General features: G+C 66.2%; 1 protein-coding gene across 1 annotated transcript in view; it reads left to right on the top strand.

Annotated features, from left to right (window-relative positions):
* FBRSL1 (fibrosin like 1) overlaps positions 1-13,476 on the top strand; it is a 77,527-nt gene extending 64,051 nt beyond the window's left edge. The window contains 16 exon segments of the mRNA XM_042961363.1: positions 200-245; positions 2,391-2,712; positions 2,793-3,013; positions 3,713-3,781; positions 3,952-4,166; positions 4,957-5,007; positions 5,196-5,291; positions 5,825-5,893; positions 6,062-6,091; positions 6,294-6,365; positions 7,286-7,418; positions 9,447-9,524; positions 9,728-9,811; positions 10,074-10,278; positions 11,174-11,843; positions 11,845-13,476. Coding sequence (XP_042817297.1) covers positions 200-245; positions 2,391-2,712; positions 2,793-3,013; positions 3,713-3,781; positions 3,952-4,166; positions 4,957-5,007; positions 5,196-5,291; positions 5,825-5,893; positions 6,062-6,091; positions 6,294-6,365; positions 7,286-7,418; positions 9,447-9,524; positions 9,728-9,811; positions 10,074-10,278; positions 11,174-11,843; positions 11,845-12,138 — 2,655 coding nt within the window. The 3' untranslated portion in view covers positions 12,139-13,476.
* The last annotated feature ends 804 nt before the right edge of the window (positions 13,477-14,280 follow it).

Raw genomic sequence — 14,280 nt, 5'->3', positions numbered from 1 at the left:
TGTGCCCACTTGCTCAAAGCTGGGCCTGGGCATACTCGCCCTCCTCTGTGGAGGCTGTGGGCACAGGAGGACACATTCTTCCCAGCCCTCGCAGGCACAAAACCTGCCCAGACCTGTTTCCTGGGGGCCGGGGTAAGAGCCTAGTTCACCCCAGGCCCTCAGCTCCCTCTAGTTTCTGATCCTCCTCTCTGTCTTCCAGGCATCTGTGGGCTCCGAGAAGCTCTTTGCCCCAGCAGCCGATAAAGGTAAGCACGTTCCTTAGCTTCACCTCCTGGCCTCTAGGAAGGGACAGGACACACTCCTGAAGTCATCATCGGAGGGAGCAGTGGGCCTCTCAGGGCAAGAGAGTGGGCTCCAGGTTAGGCGCTATTGTGGGTCGGATTCTGGATGCAGAGCCTGAGGCGGGAGTTAGGTGCTATGATTTACAGCCCCCCCCAGCGAAAGCCACAAGGAAAGCAGAAGTCAGGATCAGGGCCAGCACTGGAAGAGTGGTTCCCAAAGTGGGGTTCCTGCCCTTTCCCCGGGACTGTTAGTAGTGCATGTTCCCAGACCCTCCCCCAGGCTCACGGGGTCAGGTGTTCTGGGGACAACTGGCAGGTCATGGTTTGGGGCCTGCTGAGGCACCCCTGCCACAGTGTAGGCTGGCCACCAGTGCCACCACTGCAAACGTGACTCACACTGACATGAAGTGACTAGACTCCCTGCACAGCAGCCCTTCCTCTGGCCGGTAGCCCCCATGCGGGTGGCACAGGTGCACAGCATTTCATGGTGCCCCAAAGCTGTCCTGGGCAGCACTGCTCCAGAGAGCGAACGCCCCAGCATCCAGCCATTCAAGGCCAGGAGGGGCCTTTGTAATCCAGCCTGCCAGTACCAGCTGTGGCCCAGGGGGGGCTCACTGGACCCAGCACGGAGAGGGGGCCCTTTTACTCGGAAGACTGCATCCAGATATGACTGCACAGGACGGGCTTTGCGGCACATGCAGACGGGCATCTGCAGCAACAGGTCCCATGCAGCAGGGTACAGCCTCCACGTGCTTTCAAGTGGAGAAGGCTCGTCCTCGCTCGAGTCAGAGCATTTCAGCCAAGCATCCAGGGTTGGGGATGCCAGACAGGTCCAGGGAGAGAAAGGCACTCTGCTGGCATTTCACACTGGGGGTAACACAGAACTGTCTCCTTTTCGACAAACGATCACGAGCTGGGCGGCTCAAGATGGACAGACACCTACCCTCTCAACAGGTTTGGAGACCAGAAGTCTGAGGTGAAGGTGTTGGCAAGGCCACACTCTGAAAACTCTGAGGTTCCTTCCTGCCTCTTCGACTTCTGGGGGTCTCTGGGCTTGTGGCCGTATCCCTCCCACCTCCCTGGCTGCCGCCTCCTTTTCTCTTACAAGGGCACTCATCCCTGGATCTAGGGCCCACCCCATTCCAGACTGATGTCATCTCAGAATTCTTAGCTTGGTGACATCTGCAAAGACCCTTTTCCCAAATTCAGTCACATCAACAGGTAGTAGGGATTACAGCTTGGACACAGCTTTTTAGCACAGTTCGGCCCACTACCGGGTCCCTCACTGCTGCAGGCAGAGCTCAGGAAACCAGTCGAGGCTTTGAGGGGCCTCGGCAGGTGCACACCAGGGGTGATCAAGAGTTGCTCGTGCTTTCCCAGTGAGGGGAGAGGCTCCAGGAGGGCCAGAGGGTTGGGGCCACCGGTCTGCATGGCCCACACCTGCCTCTTAGGTGGCTGCTCTCACTGTGCAAGGGGCCGGCCGGCCCCGGCAGGCTGTTGTGCGTGGGCCTGGACACATGCCCTCTGCCTAGCCTGCTTAGGGTATTTCTTAACCTACTGGGCCCCAGGGGCATGTAACCTGAGACACTGCCTGGAAAGGAGGGTTTGGAGTGAGTAGGTGGCAGTTCAAGGTCATGAGCACACCTGAGCACAAACGCTGGGTTCCCAGGGAGCGGCCTCAGGTGGACCTGCCGGGGTAGGTGATGAGGGACAGCGGATGTTGGGGGGGGGGGGTGCAGCAGCTTCCTCCCCCCAGGTCACGGGCCTAGAGAGGGCTCAGGCTATGGGTCACCCGGGTGGTTCCAGAAGAAAGGTCACTAGCATGCGTGTCGCTCGGTCGCAAGGGCAACAAGTGGAGGTGCAGCCGAGGCCGGGAAGCACAGGTTCGGGGCCGGAGCTCTGCTGGGGCCGATCCTGTGCTGCCGTTCGTCTCCCTTCCGTGAAGTGGGGTCGTGAGGCCCGCGCAGGGATTGCTGCGGGCCCTCTGCGCGGGCAGCCCTCCTCCTCCCCAGCTCCCCAGCCGCAGCCCCAGCCCTGCGCGCTGGGGCGAGGGCAGGACCTCGCCGCGTGGGCCCAGCTCACTCCGCCCTCTCTCTCTCTCTCCCGCAGGCCCCGCGCTGGGCGACGAGGCCGAGGCCAAGGCCGGGGCACCGCCCAAGGTCTCGGGCCTGGAGCGCAGCCGTGAGCTGAGCGCGGAGCCGCCGCCCTTCCTGCCTGCCGTGCGCAGCCCCGCACCCCCTGCCGGCCCCGCGCCGGACGCCCCGGCCAGCCCGCCGGTCAAGAAGGAAGCCCCCGCCCTGCCCCGCCTCACCCCGCAGCCGCCGCCAGCGCCCCCGCAGCCCCGTGCCCCGCTCCCGACGCACGTGCCTCTGCCCCTGGGCGCCTTCGCGGGCCCCGGCCAGGCCGCGCACAACGGCCTGCACAGCCTCAGGTGGGCGGGGGCCGGGGCGGGCCGGGGGGCGGGGCCGCGCGGTCCCCGCGCGCGGCCACTGAGCCCCCGCGTCCCCGCAGCAGGAGCGGCAGCGCCAGCAGCAGCGCCAGCCTCGGGCTCGCGAAGCACGCGTCCCTGTCGCCTCTCGGGCCGGGCCCCCACCTGTCTACCTCACACTTGGCGCTCCGCTCGCAGGCCCAGCACCAGCACCACGCGGCGGCCATGTTCGCCGCCCCCCCGACACTGCCCCCGCCCCCGGCGCTGCCGGCCAACAGCCTGGTCATCCCAGGACACCCTGCCGGTAGGTGCTGGCTGGGGCCGGGGTCGCTGTCCCCCTCCACTCTGATCCTGGCCTCTGGGCAGGTGGGGAGGCCTCGCCCCGGGGAAGGGGTGCCGGCTCCTGAGGCCCCCACCCCGCACCTGCCGAAGGACCCCATGGACAGATGGCAGGGCTCTGGGCCCCGCAGGCTGCCTTTCCCAAGGGCGCCCCACCGCCCAGTACAGACGCGGCGTCCTGCCTGCACCTGGGTCGTGCACGCGGCCACACCGAGCCCTCGGCTCCGCCCCGAGCCCTGGCCAGGCCCGGTCAAGGGGAGGGGCGCCTGGAGCTGCTCCACTGCCAGTAGGGACTTCCAGGACCTGCTCGTCCCTCGTGTGGCAGGGTCTGTGGGGGGCGTGTAGAGCGCGTCCTGGAGTAGGAGGGTCTCCAGGTGAACCGCGGCCGTCTGGCCTCTCTCCCCGTTTGGTTCCGGCAGGGCGCCCCCTTCAAAGCCGAACCTCGGGTCATTGAAGACTTCTTTTCCCGTGGGTCTTGTTTCCAAGTTCTTTTTATGATTCTGAGCGGCCCAACTCAGGTCTGGGGCAGCTCCGTGCCCCGGAATGGGACCAGGATGCTGGGCGGCGGGGCGGGGGTGGGGGCGGGGGGGCGGCGGGGCAGGGCTCCCCTGTGGCCGGCTCTGGGGGCCCCCCGGCGGCTCACGGTGTTCTTTCTTGCCTTTAGATGCCAGCCTGTTGATCTCATTCAGCCAGCCAATCATGTATTGCCAGCCTCATTCGGGGATTCTGATTGGTACTTGGTCACAGGCACCTCTCTTACCTCCACCCTGGGGCCCGCACCTAGCGAGCGGCCACCACGGCTTGGCCTGCCGAAACCGGGAGTGCCAGGTGACTATCCGCCTCGCCCCGCCGGGAGCCCGCGGCCGACGTGCCTCTCCGTCTCTCTCTCTTTTTCTCTTGTAGATCACGAGCTGCTCAGGCAAGAGCTGAACGCGCGTTTTCTGGTCCAGAGCGCTGAGCGGCCCGGCGCCCCGCTGGGCCCGGGGGCTCTGCTGCGGGCGGAGTTCCACCAGCACCAACACACACACCAGCACACACACCAGCACCAACACACATTTGCCCCCTTCCCCGCGGGGCTGCCCCCGACGCCGCTCCTGCAGCCCGCCGCACCCCCGCCGGTGCGTAGGCCCCCCTCCCCCCGCGCGCGCGGGCGGGCGGGCGGGGGCGGCCCGGGCGGCGGGACACACAGCAGGCACACGCAGACGCTCTCCGCACGCACGCTGGCCGACGCCGGCCCTTGCCGTCCGTCTGTCCCTCTGGCCCCTCCCTCTGGCCCCCCTCTGGGTGACGTCATGTCATGAGGTTCCCTGTCCTGGGCTTGGGCGGGTGCCCCCACATCCACACAGGTGACGTGGCCTTGGGGCCAGTTGTGCCCACACAGGGTCTGCAAGTCTCAGTTTGCAGCAGGTCCGGAGACTGAGGGCTGAGGGGCCGGGGAACCAGGATGCCCTCCCGTGGGGCCTGGGGCCTCGTCTCTTGAGCCAGCTGCTGCGTGGGGCAGAGTCTACCCCCACTAGGCTTTGCTGGGCGCTGGGCCAGTTTGCTGGGGGCATCTCACTGCTTGACCACTGGCCCTGGGCGCCCAACCCCCCGTCATGGCTGCAGCACCTCCTGGGCCTCAGGAATAGGTTCAGACTGTCCAGACCGGCCAGTTTGCAACTCCCACGGTGGGACCGTTAGAACAGGGGCCCCTTACTTAGATCCACCCAGTTTGAGAACCTGAGCCCAAGAGGCCAGTCCAAGGCCATTGGAAATGCCCTCAGGGAGACAGCTGGCCGCAGACTACCAGCTGCAGAAGGCAGGACAGCCATCCGGGCCACTGGCTGACCAACGGGGACGCGGGTGCTGGGCCCCGTGGAGGGTGTGGGCAGGCTCGGGAGGCCTCACGTCCACCTCTTTCCCTTCCAGTTTGACAAATACGCACCCAAGCTGGACAGCCCCTACTTCCGACATTCCAACGTGAGTGTCCTTCGTGGTCACTGCACTGGTCCATGGGCTGGAGGGGGCGGGTGAAGGGTGGAGCCACGCCCTTCAGGCCTTGTCAGGGCACCTTCTGCCGAGTGCAGGGGGCCGGGCCCCACGGCCCCCACCCGGGATGTCCGTGCTCCTAGCGGGGCCCCCGGAACGCTCCCCTCTTTCTCTTGCAGTTTTTCCCATCCTTCTCTTCTGCCATCCCCGGACTGCCCACCCTGCTCCCACACCCAGGCCCCTTTGGGTCCCTACAGGGTGCTTTTCAGCCCAAGGTACCAGCTGCTCCTGGGGTGGGACAGGGTTCAGGGCACAGCGGGAGGCCCCACCACGCAGTCACGTGCTGCGATCCTAGTGTGGGGGTGAGCCAGCGTTCCGGGTGGGATGCGTCTGTGCAGCCCCGCGGCGGGACCCCCCGGTCTAGACGGCAGCAGGGTGGGGCACCAGGGGACGGCGGGAGCCATGCTTCATGCATGCTTACTCCTCACCTGGGCATGCTCAAGGCCAGGGTGAGGAGCACCGGGGCAGAGGTGAGGTCGTGTGGGGTGGCCGCTACGGGGCTGTCTGTGCCACAGGAGGCCCCGGGCAGGACTGGGCTTGCTTCTCTGACCCTCCCTGAAGCCGGGCTGTTTCAGCCCCCCAACCCAGGCATGGCTGTGTCGGGAGCCCCTTCCCACCTTTGCAGAAACCCTTGGGCTGAGGATGTAGGAACCCAGGCCTCCCCTTGTGGGGTGAGGGGGGCAGTGTGGAAGGTGGACTTGGGCATCTGGGGTCTGCAGCTGTCTCACACCCCGTTCTCTCCCTTCAGACTTCAAACCCAATCGAGGTAACGGGTCGAGCCAGTGCTGTTCACACCCTCCTCCAGAAAGCCCCCGGGGTAGGTGCGACAGTGCCCGTCCCTCCCTGCGGTCACCCCAGCCGGCCCAGTGCCCCTCGCTGGGGGAGGGGGTGGCTGCTGTGGGGCATGTCCGTCCCCCACCGCCAGCCCTGGGACCCGGCCACCCCCGGAGCCTGGACCTAACTCTTTGTTCTCTCTCAACGGTAGGTGTCTGACCCGTACCGGACGGCAGTCAGGGTGAGTGTGTGGCACGCGTCTGCGTGGACGTGCACGCCTCCTTGGGAGGAAGGGGTCTCGGGGAGGCCCGCAGCTGGGGAGGATCCTGGGTTCCGCCTGGATGGCCACAGGGGTGCCTGTACCGGCAGGACTCTGGGGGTGGGGGGAGCAGGGTGAAGAGGTCCCCGCTGTGCAGCTGAGCGTGTGGCCCGCCCCGTCACAGAAACCCGGCAAGTGGTGTGCCATGCACGTGCAGATCGCCTGGCAGATCTTTCGGCATCAGCAGAAGACGAAGGTGAGCGCCAGCTGCTCCTGCTGCCGACGGGCAGAGCGCCAGGGCGTCCCTGATGCGCCCTTGTCTGGCTGGGGACCACGCAGGAGGACCCGGGCTGCGGTTGGGGAGGGGTGGGTGGTGCCAGCTGGGGGACCCGCCCCCACCCAGACCGGGGCGGGGGCAGCCAAGGGCCTCGCCCCATCCCCACCCCGCCTCCACACATCTCTGGTCACACACGCCACCTCCCTGCGCGGCTTTCAAAAACCGTCACGTCCCCGGGGCTACGAGAAGTCGGCAGGGGCTTGCCACGAGACGCTGGGTGCTGCCCTCCGCAGGTGTCCTGGCGTAACCCTGGGGGTGGGGAAGGGGCGGGGCGGCCTCCGCACGCAGCAGCACTGTGGGGGTGCCCCCGCCTGGGCTGGGGTTCCCTCCCCCGTCACACCGAGCGTGCCCCCGCCGCCCCGATGGGGAGCCGGGGGCTGGCGGGGCCGCAGGGGCTGCGGGGCCACAGTGGGACCAGGAAGCGCTCGCCCGGCCCCTGTGCCCGGTGTGGCCTTCAGCACTGAGGCGCGGGCTTTCTCGGTTTAACTTAGATAAATTTAAATGTTACTAGTGATGCCAAATTCAGTCACGGGGGAGCTTTTAAACACATTTAAAACAACGTAGGTACGTTTCAGCTCAGCTTTGCAAAATCTTAACCCGGGTAAAGTATTTCCAACGAAAAGGCACCATCCAAACCGAGATCTGCTTCAGCGTAAAACACGCAGCTTTCAAAGAGCAGTTCACGAAACACCTCCTGCGCCCAGCACGCGTTGTCACGGCCGCACTCCGTGCTGAGTCACGAGGCCTCACTGGGACCGGTGCCCAGGTGGCGTCACGCGCTTGGTGGTGGTCAGGGGCCGACCAGGCCGCAGGCCCAGCGCACGCTCTGTCCCTTTCAGCAGGTGCAGCTGGAGCCCCACAAGCCGGAGGTGGGCGCCAAGCTGGACTTGTCCAGCAGACCCCCCGCCCCGGGCGTGTTTGCCGGATTGCAGTACCCACAGGAGCTGGCCCGGCCCCTCTTCTCCGGCTCGGGTAAGGCGCCCCGTCCAGAGCACGAGGAAGGGGGGTGTCCGGCGGGCGGGGGCGTTTTTGCCTGGTCCCTCTGGCCGGTCCTGGAGCAGGACCCCTCTAGACGCTTCGGCAAAGTTTGTTTTGCTCACGCTGCAAGTCTGCCCCACCCTGCCCTCCCGCGGTCTCTGCCACTTGCCCAGGCTCTCCCTCGTCCCTGCTGAGGCCAGGAGGGCCAGGGGTCCTCCCGGCACCCAGACTGCCCCTCCCCCAGCCCCACCTCCCTCTCAGGAAGGGCTACCGCCTTCCTCAGGAACGGCAGGACCCTGCCCCGAGAATTCCCGCGTCCGCCCTGCACTGCTGGGTGCCTGCTGTGCTGGGGCCCCAGGAGCACCCCTGGGTTCGAGGGTCACGAACAGCCCTTCCACCTCAGTAGAGGTCACCCCCACAGCTAGCACGTGTCACAGGGGAGGGACGCAGCACGTGGGCGAAGGGGAGAGGCATGTGGGGCGAGATCAGCGGAAGCCAGGCGCAGGGCTCGCCGTCCTATGGGGTCCCGGGACAACACGTGCTTCACAGGGTTGCTCACGGACCCAGAGCCCAGGGTGTTTGTGGGCACCTTGGCCCGCACACACCCAAACCACAGGCTCCCAGGAGGGCGGTGTTCCGTGTGAACCAGTGTCTGCACGAGTGAGCGAGGTTCAGGAGGGACTCCTGTCCGAGAAAGGAGAGAAACCTCCCTCCTGAGACCCGAGCCCCCGGCCTCACGAGCAGGCCTTTCTGAGGTCGGCTGCCTCGGCCCAGGCTGTGTGCGCTCCCACGCGGTTCTCGTACCTCCTCAGGGACGGGCAGCCGGTCCAGAGAGCCCGCCCTGACCACCCTCCTCCACCCCCACTCCCCGTCTTCACGCAGGCCCACCTCCACCCGCAGCCGGGTCGCACGGACACGCGTGGACAGTGAGGGTGGGCCTGTCAGCAGGCTGGGTGGATGGGCGCGGCAGGGTCCCCCGGGACCTGCACAAGCGTGGTGGCTCGTCTCGGCCCCTGGCTCCAACGCCCTGGCGTTCTGCAGACCCCGTCTGGGCTTCAGTCCCTGGAGCCCCCGGGACGCGAGCTGGGTGTGCTCAGGAGCCTGGGCTCCCCACTTGGCCCCGCTGCAGCCCTGCTGTGCGGTCCACACGCCCAGGACACGCCCCCCACAAGGGGCGCTGTCCCGAGGCTATGGCTGGGGGATTCCCTCTCTGCCTCCGCCCGCCCCCCGCCCCCCGCCAAACAGCATGAGCTGGAAGCTGGCCCGTTGACTCGTTGGCCTTTTCTCGCTGCCTGTGCTCTTTCCAGGCGACGGTTCACCCCCACGCTGGTGTTCGCCTTCGTTAGCACTGGGCCAGCCACTTCTCGTTTCCTGATTTCCTGTTTGATTTCTTTGGCCCGGGGGTCATTCAGGACTGGGTTTAGCTTTCTGGTGGGGGAGCTCCGTGCCTGCGGCAGCCCAGCAAAAACATAAACGCTCCCCTGTGGGGGTCTCCCAAGATGGGGGACGCCGGAGAGACCGGTGGCCTCATCACTGGTCTTCGCCGGAAACCCACCCTCGAGAAAGAGGCCGTGTGTCCCACCCTAGCGGCAAGGCCGGGCCCCTTGACCCAGTGCCCCTTCTCCACTTGCTGCCCTCGGGGTGGGGTCAGGGGGTCTCAGGAGAGCCAGGGCAGGGCCACGGATGAGTGGCAGAGCAGACACCTGTGGGCTGTGGCGGGGGACCCCACGGGAGGAGCTGCTGTCTTCAGCCGTGACACAGGCGGCTGTGCACCAGGACACTTGTGTGGCTACGATGACACATTAGCTTCTAGTTGGAGGTTCCCCGTCTGCGTTTTCAGGGCAGCCTTGAAGGCTCTCTGTGCCCCTTTCCCCAGGGGCTCCACCACCACCTGCCCCCTTCGGCGTGCTTCCGGTGGGAGGTGTGGACATCCCCAGAGGAAGCTGGGGTGGCCCCGCCTTGGGAACGAGCCACAAACAAGAGGCCCCGGTACATCAGGCTTCCACCACCCCCGCCCCACAGGTGCAGCCCACCCCGCCACCAACCCGTTCGGACCCTCGGCCCATCCCGGCAGCTTCCTGACCTCTGGTCATCTGACAGGTAGGTGCTCTCGGGTCCCTGAAGTCGGCCTGGGTCTTTGCAGACCTCAGGGCTGGGGCAGGGGATGTCGGTGGGTGGGGAGGTGACCCTCAGATTGTATAGGTAGCAGTTGCTGGAGTCACAGCACAGGTCCTGGTGCACATGAGTCACATGGGAGCTCTGGCATGAGCCACGCAGAAGCCTGAGCCCCGCTGTCCCCACAGACCCGTTCGGCAGGTCAGGCACCTTCGGGGGCCTGGGGAGCCTGGGCAGCAACGCCTTCGGAGGCCTGGGGAGCCACGCACTGAGTGAGTGACCCCTGTGCTTGCTTCCCATTCACTTGCGTGCACGCCGGAGCTCCTCGTGGGTTTGGGCCACACCCTGACCCCTGGCTGACTGGTCCCCTCTGGCTGTCCCCCTGGGGTACACCTTCAGCACGTGGGAATGGAGTGCTTCCCCCCACCCCCCCCCCCAGCAGCCCTGAGGTTCCACGGGGTGCCCTGGGCAGGGATGGGGCTCCTTGGGCAGAGGTGCAGTGGTATCCTGGCCTCACACCCCGCCCCCCTCCAGCTCAGGGCAGCGGCATCTTCGCCCCCAAGGAGAGCTCCGCACTGCACGGCCTGCCCAGCCCCCACGAGGCCTGGAACCGGCTGCACCGGGCGCCTCCCTCCTTCCCCACACCGCCCCCGTGGCCTAAGCCTGTGGACCCCGATCGGGTCTCAGCCCTGACCAACCACGACCGGGAGCCAGACAAGGGCAGGGAGGAGCGGGAGCGGTGAGTGGCACCCAGCCGGCTCCTGTGGCCTCCTGCCGGCTTTGCAGGGCTCTGCCCTGATGACCCCCCCTCGCTGCACCCTCAGGGCTGGGCAAGGCCAGGGGAGAGTCCCAGATGGGGCAGGATGTGGGCAGGGGCCATCCAGAGGGGGGAGGGTCCACCCCTGGAAGGAGCGGCCGGGACACTTGGCTTGTTGACCACAGTAGGCCCTCTGCAGGGAGCTGGGGTTAGCAGGGCCACGGAACCACCTGCATCTTCCAGGTGGGGGCCAGGTCTGGGAGGAGCGCCCATGGGGGAGTCCTCTGGCCGGGAGGACGCCCCTGGGCAGCAGGACTAGGCTGGGGCAGGGGAGGCGGGTGTCCTAGTCCAGAGTCAGCAGCAGAGTCTGGAATCTGAGGGTTTTTGAGCTGTGGCCGGCTGGCCGAGGGGACAAGAGCAGAGAAGCGTCCCCAGCCAAGGCCACGGTTCATACACCAGTCCTGAGAGCCGTGACCTCTTCCCTGTCCCCGGACTCGGCCTCGTGAAGGAGAACTAGGGTCAGCCATGGCCAAGACGGGACTCCAGGGTCCTACCCTCGCAGTGACTTTGGTTGGGCCCGACTTCCTCACTGAGGGTCTACCTGCCGGCCTAGCCGCCTGGGTATGCGGGAAGAGCTCTGCAAAGCTGGCTCCCAGCAGTTTATCGAGGGGAGGGAGGCGTGGGGTGTTGGGGGTCCTTCGTGAGGGTGTGGGTTTGTTACCGTGTGTTGACAGACAGGGTGCTAAAGGGACCTCCCACCCCCACACACTCACCCCGAGGGATCTTGAGGCCCTGGAGGGTGGGAACTTGGCAGCAAACAGCTTGAAAGCGCCTCCTGGGCGGAGCCTGAGTGAGGTGTCTGTCTCCTCACTCCCAGGGACCTCCTGGAGAAGACGCGCCTGCTGAGCCGGGCCTCGCCCGCAGCTCCCGTGGGCTACCCGGTCAGCAGCTTCCTGCTCCGCGGCCAGGGCGAGCCGTGCCGGCCCGGGGTCCCTGCCGAGCGCGAGGCCGAGCCCCGCGTCAAGGAGAGCCGCTCACCGGCCAGGGAGGACGGCGCCAAGCCGGCCGCGCGCCCGCCGTCTCCCTACAGCAAGGCGGCGCTGGGCGACAGCCTGCGCCTGGCCGGCCTCCTGGGCCGAGAGCCGGGGAAGCCGCCCGAGGCGCCGGCCGAGCGGCCCCAGGGCGACGTGAAAGTCAAGGAGGAACGCAGGGAAGAAGGCGACGCGCCCGAGCCCCCCGGGGCCGGCCCGCACCCCGCGACCGAGCGCCCGCGCGCCGCCCCCGCGCCCCTGCAGCTCGGCCCCGGCCCCGCGGGCCGCGAGCGCCTGGCCTTCGCGTGGGAGCCCCTGCGCGACGCCTACCGCGGCCCGGAGCTGCCCCGGCGCGCCCTGCCCGCCGCCGCCGCCCCCGCCCCGGCCCCGACCGCCCTGTTCGAGCCCCCCGAGCGCCCCTACCGCGACCGCGAGCCGCACGACTACAGCCCCGAGCGCCTGCGGGAGGCGCGCCGCGAGGAGCTGGAGCGCGCGCGGGCCGCGCACCTGGGCGCCGCCCCCGCATCTGCCCGACGGCGCCGCGCTGCTGCCCGCGCTGGGCGCCCTGCACTACCCGCGCCTCGGGCCCGCCGCCGCCGCCGCGCTGCACAACGGGCTCCTGGCGCGGACCCCGCCCGCCGCCGCCGCCGCCGCCGCGCTCGGCGCGCCGCCCCCGCTGGTGGCCGCGGGCGGGCCCCCCACGCCCCCGGGGCCGCCGCCGCGGAGCAGGACTACGCCGCTGGGGGGCCACGGGCCCGAGGCGCGCGACTACTCCCCGTCCCGCAACCCCCAGGAGGTGGAGGCGCGGTAGTCCCCGCGGGACCCCGCGCCGCCTGTACGGAGACCCTCCCACAAATGCACTGCTGTTAACTTTTCTACGTGGACGTTTCTAGAACCTAAGCACAGCGCCGTCAGTCCTGGGGTGACACTCGCTTTCCGCTCGAAGCCCGCGGAGTCGGGGAGTCTCATCCACAGCCTTGCTGGGGGTGATCTTTCGTTTTCCGAGCTTGAGGTTAGACCACTGGAAGAGAATTCGAGTTTGTACATCTTTTCCCACAGGTGAGAAGCGTTTTTAATAGATTTGTATTTTTTTCAATTTTGTGCTCTTTAGACACTTAAAACAAGAAACTTTTGCTTTTTTACCTTCAGTTCGGATTTGCAATGTAAAGGCCTCAGATCCCTCTCTAGAGCCCCAGGATCTTGTCTTATTTATGGAGAAAACACGGTCATTTTGTCCAGCGCACTGTGAGGCCCCCGCTCAGGGCCGGCCCTGGCCCTCCCTTGGTACTGGGAACCGAAGTTACAGATATATATTAAAATAATAATAATAATGTACAAAACTTTTTTTGCCTTATTATGCAGAAGCGTAAGAGGATTTTTTTCGGTTTTTAAAAAAAAATGAAATCTGTAAATAGTCTGTTAATATAAATATATGGCGTTATTAAATTCTTAACCTGGGTAGACTTTATGAACAGTTTCTAGAAACCTCTCTGGTGATTTGTTTAACACGGTCACAAAAAGAAACCCTCGCTGCCAGTTGGAAACGCGCGCAAGTTGAACTGCAGCACCGACCCTTCAACTATGCAAGAAGCGCTCTGAGGTGGGGCTGGGCCGCCGTCCGGGGAACAAGGCTGGGAGCGGCCACGCCGGCCTCCCCGGTCCCCAGCCCCGGGGCCCTGCCCTCCCTGGGACTGGCCGGCTCTGGCCGCGGGACACTTCTGTGGGTCCTGGTTTCGTTTGCGCAGCGTTTTCGGAATCTGTACCTGACAGGCAGACTTTCAGGAGTGAAGAGTAAAGGCTCATCACAAAACGAAACGGTAACCGGTGTTTTCTCTCCTGTGCGAAGGCCGTCAGCAAACGTTTCTCAGCGTGGCCCTGCCCCGACCGAGGCCTTGGCATGATTTCCTTTTGCTTTCGGGTTTGCTCTCATAACCTCTCGAACGCCGCCTCGCCCTGCCCTCAGCGCCCTTTTCTGTTCCCCGGCGGCCACACGTGTGTCCGCCGCACTTTTGAGCCTTGTCGGCTCGACGTCCGCAGCCGTTTGCCCCGTTCTGTACTTTCAACCCGTTTCCACTGTGGACTGTGGTTGCTTTAAACATTCAGTTCTCGTGTCAATCAATGAAGATAAATACAGTCTTGATTTCGATCACGAGGTGGTTGGGTGTTTTGTGTGGCATTGGAGAAGGTAGGGGGTCTCTGCCGGCTGCGTTGGGCGGAGCCCCGGGGTTGCCGGTCACCCCCGCCTAGGGGCGGAGCGCCTCGTGGGCTTCTAGACCTTCCCATCTCCGGCTTCACCTGGACTGGCTCCCCCGGGGCCGCTCCTGCTGCGGGATGCCCTCCCGGCCTTTGCCTGGGACCTGTCCCTTGTCCCGTCCCGCCCCTTCTGCCTGCTCAGTCTTCTCTGCGCACCGGGTGGCGGCTCACCTCCGTGGAGGGCCGGCCTTGTTCCCGCTGCCCCAGCACCATTCAGAGCCGGGTGACCCGTCTGTGGAGAAATGAGGGCTCGGGGAGGGAGGGGGCAGAGGCAGAACTGGCCACCTCCACCCCCTGGGGGAGAAGGGCAGGGGGCCATTTCCCCTGCTCTGTCCATGGTCCGGAAGCGGGGGCCCCGACGGAGCCCCCTGCGTGGATTTGCCTGTTAGGTGAGCAGCCAGGACCGGAAGTGCCCTGAGCCTAAGAGGCGCCCCCCCCCCCCCCACCATGGAGAGTCGGGGGTGCCTCGCACGGAGCCCGCTGTGCCCGGCGGCCCGGGCTAAACCGCACCACCGCCAAGGCCCAGCAGCGCAGTGAGAAGATGCACAGGGCTGCCGGCCCCCCGGCCCCCAGGGCTCTGGGGACGTGCTCATGGGTGGGTCTGAGCGGAGATGCATTTCAGGCTCTTCCCTCGACCAGGACCACCTGCGGGTCCAGGGACGGCAGGTAAATGCAGCATTTGCGTGAGAAGCCAAAACAC

The sequence above is a fragment of the Panthera tigris genome, chromosome D3 (genome assembly GCF_018350195.1).
Source record: "Panthera tigris isolate Pti1 chromosome D3, P.tigris_Pti1_mat1.1, whole genome shotgun sequence".
Lineage (NCBI taxonomy): Eukaryota > Metazoa > Chordata > Mammalia > Carnivora > Felidae > Panthera > Panthera tigris.
Note: the sequence above shows the minus strand (reverse complement) of the source record. Positions and strands in the feature narration are given on the sequence as shown.